Source organism: Barbus barbus, assembly GCF_936440315.1.
Source record: "Barbus barbus genome assembly, chromosome: 39".
NCBI classification, from domain to species: Eukaryota; Metazoa; Chordata; class Actinopteri; order Cypriniformes; family Cyprinidae; genus Barbus; species Barbus barbus.
Genome location: NC_136717.1, coordinates 359,076 through 365,528, shown reverse-complemented (window position 1 = coordinate 365,528; position 6,453 = coordinate 359,076). Strand labels below are relative to the sequence as shown.

At 37.7% G+C, this 6,453-nt stretch overlaps 1 protein-coding gene across 1 annotated transcript; it reads right to left on the bottom strand.

Moving 5' to 3' along the window:
- LOC306858605 (uncharacterized protein) lies at positions 1-6,410 on the bottom strand. The gene is made up of 5 exons (XM_079399206.1): positions 6,333-6,410; positions 6,127-6,210; positions 5,426-5,619; positions 4,444-4,603; positions 1-241 (listed from the first exon to the last, which is right to left on the bottom strand). Exons 3-5 carry the CDS (start codon positions 5,603-5,605, stop codon positions 117-119), a joined length of 465 nt encoding a protein of 154 aa, XP_079255332.1. The 5' UTR covers positions 5,606-5,619; positions 6,127-6,210; positions 6,333-6,410; the 3' UTR covers positions 1-116.
- Between the last annotated feature and the right edge of the window lie 43 nt (positions 6,411-6,453).

The following is a 6,453-nucleotide window of genomic DNA, read 5'->3' as shown; positions in this document are numbered from 1 at the left end:
TGCAATCGGTGCATCTCTACTACAAATCTCACAAAGTACAATCTGACTCCATTTTAACTCTTGTCACCCAATCTACTTGGATGATCTTTATGACATAACCTAACTTAGCATGTAGTCTAGTCCTTTTGGCGCCTCTTCCTTCCTCCCTCCCGGTCTGAGGCCAGGTGCAGCCACCGTTTCATCACGTTTTCAATTTCATTGTCTGTCGCCGTCGATGAAAAGACATTCTTTCGGACAGCATCTAATGAACACAAGTATAAAAATTAAAGACATTAAATCTCTCCAAATCTCAGCAGAGGAGGATTAAACAGCGTTGCCAGCTTCACGCATTACTAACCACACTGACTTTATTTCTGTCAGACGTCTACAGAAATTCTTAGGAATTGGCACTTTTCATATATTGAGAAATAAGACAGTATATTTACTATGTTGTATTAATGTGTATTCACAAAAGTGATGTTTCTGCTACACAAAGCACTAAAGTTTCGTTTATTAGGAAAGCTGTGTTGGTATTAGTGGTGCATGTTGGTCAAACACAAATTAGTTGAGTAAAAAATGTTTGAGTAATTCAAGGCTATCAGTTTCCACACACTGCAAACAAATATTGCCTTGACTCAAACACTTTGTGTAGCAAAAAGATAACTCGACTGAGTGAAAGTAACTCATGAATACACATTGCTATAACAGTAAATATACAATTGTTTACTGTAATCTACAGCATGTTACGTGCTGCTTCTGCTCTGGATATGTACAGCGTTTGCGCTGCTTCAGCTCTGCTTACGCATCAAGTGTGAAATAGGCATAAACCTGTTCATTATCAATCAGAACTTTTGTACACCTACGAAACAAATAAGGCCAAACTGGTTAGAAGTGAATCTGGTGATACTGTTTGTGGAGATGTTTAATCGTCCTCTGCTTAAATCTTGCAACTGACTTCAACTCAGTCTGAATTTACTCAAGCCGAGTGGACTATTGTAACTATTGTATTGTAACTCATTTATGGAATAGAAAATTGCGATAAAAAGGTCAGATTTTGAGTGTGACCACATACAAGCACTGAGCGCTGTTAATTCACTGCACTGTAAAACTTTTAATATTGTGTAAATTTGCAGTAATTAACTGGCACCAGCTTCGTCTACAAGGCACTGTTTATTTATAGATTTTTACTGTATTTAGAATTATAGTGTAGTAAAATATTTGATTTAAATTAACAGTAAAATACTGGCAGCACATTTGCCTGTAGTTTACTGTTATTTGACCTACTTTACAGAATGTTACTGTAATGACCTCAAATGAAATTGTATTTATTCATTTCATTTGCAGAAACAAACTGACACTTACGTTTATAAACTAATATTTATCAAATGTTTTACATGTGAGTCCAATAAAAAAAGAATCTCTCTTAAAATGTACTCAATTAAGCAAAACCATTGTAACTAGAAACATATATTTTTAACTCAAATGTTTTACGATGAACTCCACAGTTCCTGTCTTTAAATAAAGCAACAAGCAGCAGAATATCAGTGTTTCTGTGCTCATCTTTGACTTAAACACAGACTCTACTCTTCAGCTCGGTGGTAAACTACAAATCTCAGACAAAGAGAAACCCTTTAGATCCCAATAGAACATTAAACACTAGAAGATCTTCCCCTATATCACTATTAGCAAAAACACACAAAATAACATTCAGGATTTACTCTCCTTATTCACATATATACTGTGATTTCACAGTCGTTTTTCAGTAAACTACTGGCAGCAGCTTTGCCAATATATCCCTGTTTATCTACAGTTTGCTTGCTGTAAACTTAATTTACAGTTTATAACTGTTGAAATACATTTTGCTGATGTGTCTTTTTATCTTACACCTTTAACCTCTGACTGAAAGGAAATCTCTCACGATCTCAGCAGAGGACTCAGAAAAGAACTCCACAAACAGCATTACCAGCTTCATGCATTACTAACCAGGGGTACGTTTCCCGAAAGCATCATTAGCAGACTATGGTGGCGAGTTCCACTGAACTCTATTTGTAACAACAGAGCTTGCGACCATGGTTGGCTCATCGATGATGATTTAATCATCATGTAGCAGCCTGATTGACCCATCTCTTCCAGTGTCTAACCTCTTATTGAGAGTATTACGTTGTTAATGCACTTTAACTACACATTACCACAATAGTGATACCACTGCTGTCAATTTTGAAGGGTTTTCCAACACTCTTTTCACAAAAGAAATTCAAAATAAGGTGTCAGCCAAATATAAACAGACATAAAGAATCAGCATATGAACCTCAACAATGGTGATAAAATTATTCATGCTGCAATGCATGCTGGGAGTCATGGGTGAGTTTTGTCCTGTGCTGGTACCCAGCATGCATTGCGACATGAAACCTTTAATGTCACCATTGTTGAGAATCACACACACATATACATATATATACATACACACACACACACACACACACTCACCGGCCACTTTATTAGGTACACCTGTTCAATTGCTTGGTAACACGAATTGCTAATCAGCCAATCACATGGCAGCAACTCAGTGCATTCAGGCATCTAGATGTGGTGAAGACGGCTTGCTGAAGTTCAAACCGAGCATCAGAATGGGGAAGAAAGGGGATTTAAGTGACTTTGAACGTGGAATGGTTGTTGTTGCCAGACGGGCTGGTCTGAGTATTTCAAAAACTGCTGATCTACTGGGATTTTCACGCACAACCATCTCTAGGGTTTACAGAGAATGGTCTGATAGAAGAGAAAATATCCAGTGAGCAGCAGTTGTGTGACAAAAAGGCCTTGTTGATGTCAGAGGTCAGAGGAGAATGGGCAGACTGGTTAGAGATGATAGAAAGGCAACAATAACTCAAATAAACACTCATAACAACCAAGGTATGCAGCATACCATCTCTGAACGCACAACACGTCGAACCCTGAAGCAGATGGGCTACAGCAGCAGAAGACCACACCGGGTGCCGCTCCTGTCAGCTAAGAACAGGAAACAGAGGCTACAATTCACACAGGCTCATCAAAACTGGACAATAGAAGATTGGAAAAACATTGCCTGGTCTGATGAGTCTCGATTTCTGCTGCGACATTCAGATGGTAGGGTCAGAATTTGGAGTAAAGAACATGAAAGCATGGATCCATCCTGTCTTGTCTCAACGGTGCAGGCTGCTGGTGGTGGTGTAATGGTGTGGGGGATATTTTCTTGGCACATTTTGGGGCCCTTAGTACCAATTGAGCATCATTTAAACGCCACAGCCTACCTGAGTGTTGTTGCTGACCATGTCCATCCCTTTATGACTACAGTGTACCCATCTTCTGATGGCTACTTCCAGCAGGATAATGCACCATGTCACAAAGCTCAAATCATCTCAAATGGTTTCATGAACATGACAATGAGTTCACTACTAAAATGGCCTCCATAGTCAGCAGATCTCAGTGGTGGTGGTGGTCAAAAGTGGTGGTGATGGCGCAGTGGATAAGACACATGCCTTTGGTGTGAGAGACCCGGGTTCGAATCCACTGTGAGACACCAATGTGTCCCTGAGCAAGACACTTAACCCCCTAGTTGCTCCAGAGGCGTGCGACCTCTGACATATATAGCAATTGTAAGTCGCTTTGGATAAAAGCGTCAGCTTAATGAATAAATGTAAATGTAAATGTAATCTCAATCTAGTAGAGCAGCTTTGGGCTGTGGTGGAACGCGAGATTTGCATCATGGATAAACAAATCTGCAGCAACTGCGTGATGCAATCATGTCAATATGGACCAAAATCTCTGAGGAATGTTTCCAACACCTTGTTGAATCTATGCCACGAAGAATTAAGGCAGTTCTGAAGGCAAAGGAGGGTCCAACCAGGTACTAACAAGGTGTACCTAATAAAGTGGCCAGTGAGATATATATATATATACACATACACAGAACAGCATGCATTGTTTATGTATGTGATACTTTCCAAAATGGCTCTCTAGGGTGATGCAGAGGAGAAGAATTGTTGAATAAAGTCGTTGTTTTTGTTTTCTTTTCGCACAAAAAGTAATCTCATAGCTTCATAAAATTACGGTTGAACCCGTGATGTCACATGAATTATTTTACCGATGTCCTAACTGCGTTTCTGGAGCTTGATCATGTAAGGATACTTGCCGTCTATGGGAGGGTCAGAGAGCTCTCAGAATGCATCAAAAATATCTTTATTTGTTTTGCAAAGATGAATGGAGCACTTACGGGTTTGGAACAACATGAGGGTGAGTAATTAATGATATCATTTTTATTTTTGGGTGAACTGACCCTTTAAGCCTTATAACACTTTAATGATGGCATGATTTAATTCTGAAGAAACAGTGTGAAGGCTTTCTGATATTCTCTATGCATACAACAGATTCTTAAAGACATTTTATAATATTTGTAAATGAAATTGTAAATATATATGATATCCTTACCAATAACAACATCCTTTATTTGCAGGGCTGCCAGGGATATTTTTCCATTCACCCCTCTCCAGTTGATGCTTTTGGCCAAGTCGTTTGAAATAGTCCGGTGCATTGTTCGCCACACAGTGTCCTTCGTATCGCACCCTCCGACCAGGCCTAGATGATTAATCTAAGAGAAACACTTATCTTGTCAGTTATTCTCCATGTGATATATTAACTCATAACACTTCAGATAAAGAGTCCACCCCAAAAAGTACATTTCTGTCATCATTTACCCACCCTCGTGTCGTTCGACTCATGATTTGTTCATCTTCAGAACACAAATGAGGATAATTGACGAATGTTTTCAGCAGTTTGTGTCCATACAAAGAATATAACAACATTAACGCTCCAAATACAACAAGGTTTGAAACATACGAGCATTGTAGTGAAGCAACGTAAATCATTTTATATGATGGCATTTAAAGAAATAATTAAGCCAAAAATGAAAATTAGCTGATAATAGTGCAGGTGCACAGGTTTGAGGCTTTGAGTGTCTAAACAGCATGAAGGCTGCATCAAAACAATCCTTATTTGATCAGATGCAGCTGTTATCTGCGGTTTAGACACTCGAAGCATCAAACCTGTGCACCTGAACTCTTTATATTCACAAGTTCAGAGGTTCTTTTAAATATCTTTTGTTTTGATGAAGAAAGAAACTCATAAACAGTACATCTTTTACATAAACAATTTAGTATGAAATATACAAAAAAACAATTAATCATGATGGGGCAAAGTACTTTTTTTTATAGCACTTTATCTTAATTTGCGTTCTGAAGATGAATAAAAGTCATGCAAGCTTGGAACAACATGATGCAAAAGTAAATGATGGAAATGTGAATTTGTGAGTGAATTTTAACTTCTTCGGGTGATATGTACTAATTGCAGCAAGTACACAGTATAAACTACACAGACTGAAACTAATCACAAGACCCCCCCCGTCTCAACTGACCAGTTTCTCTTTGAAATCAACTGCTTGTAACTTCTGCTCCAGCGTAATAAGGCCCTGGAAGTCTTTCACTGGCAGAAGTCCATGTTCAATCACATAATCGGTGTCCTGGGGTTGCTTCGCATTGAGGATGCGCAGAATGGACTGTTGCTGATCAAGAATCATTTCTTGCTTTGTCAGCATTTCACGGATTAGTGCTGGAATGGTAATTTTAAGATAATGTAACATGAACAATGGTTAAACATGTTTAGAGAGGCAACAGTATGGGGATACATAAAATGGGCCTGTCACAGTAAGAAATGGCTAAAAATGATTTAGCACATATTATTCAATATAAAGATTTTACTAGTATTAGCACAATAATTTTATTACAGTTAAATAATAAATATTTACAGAATTATTAAATACAGTTTTATGCACACATTTACAAACCTAGTGTACTATTTGTATTTTAATAAATTAAATAATTTAGCTTGTAAACAATTCCTTGTATTTCATGGTATATTATATGAATATACAGGTGCATCTCAGTAAATTAGAATGTCGTGGAAAAGTTCATTTATTTCAGTAATTCAACTCAAATTGTGAAACTCGTGTATTTCCTGTATATATAAATTAAATGCACACAGACTGAAGTAGTTTAAGTCTTTGGCTCTTTTAATTGTGATGATTTAATTGTGACCACTAATAACAACTGTACTTACAGACAATAAGTTCAGGAGTAGGAGACTGATGAGTCCTCTGGTGTTTGTGCAGCTGAGTTTGTTGAGGCTGTACCGGGTTTAGACCTTAAGGGAAATAAAGTATTATAACTGTTAGTTATGTTTATTCTTTTCTACTAAAGCAAGGGGTTAAAAGTTAACCGTTCATTCATAAATATATGAGAAGATTTTGGCCTATGCCAGTTTACCAGCACTGAGTTCAGTTGGCTGCTGAGCTCTGTTCCAAGAAACACCATTCTCTGGAAACAAAGCTCTTGTAGGCTCCTGTGGAGCTGGTGAGATTAAATAATAATAATAATTTTAAAAAGA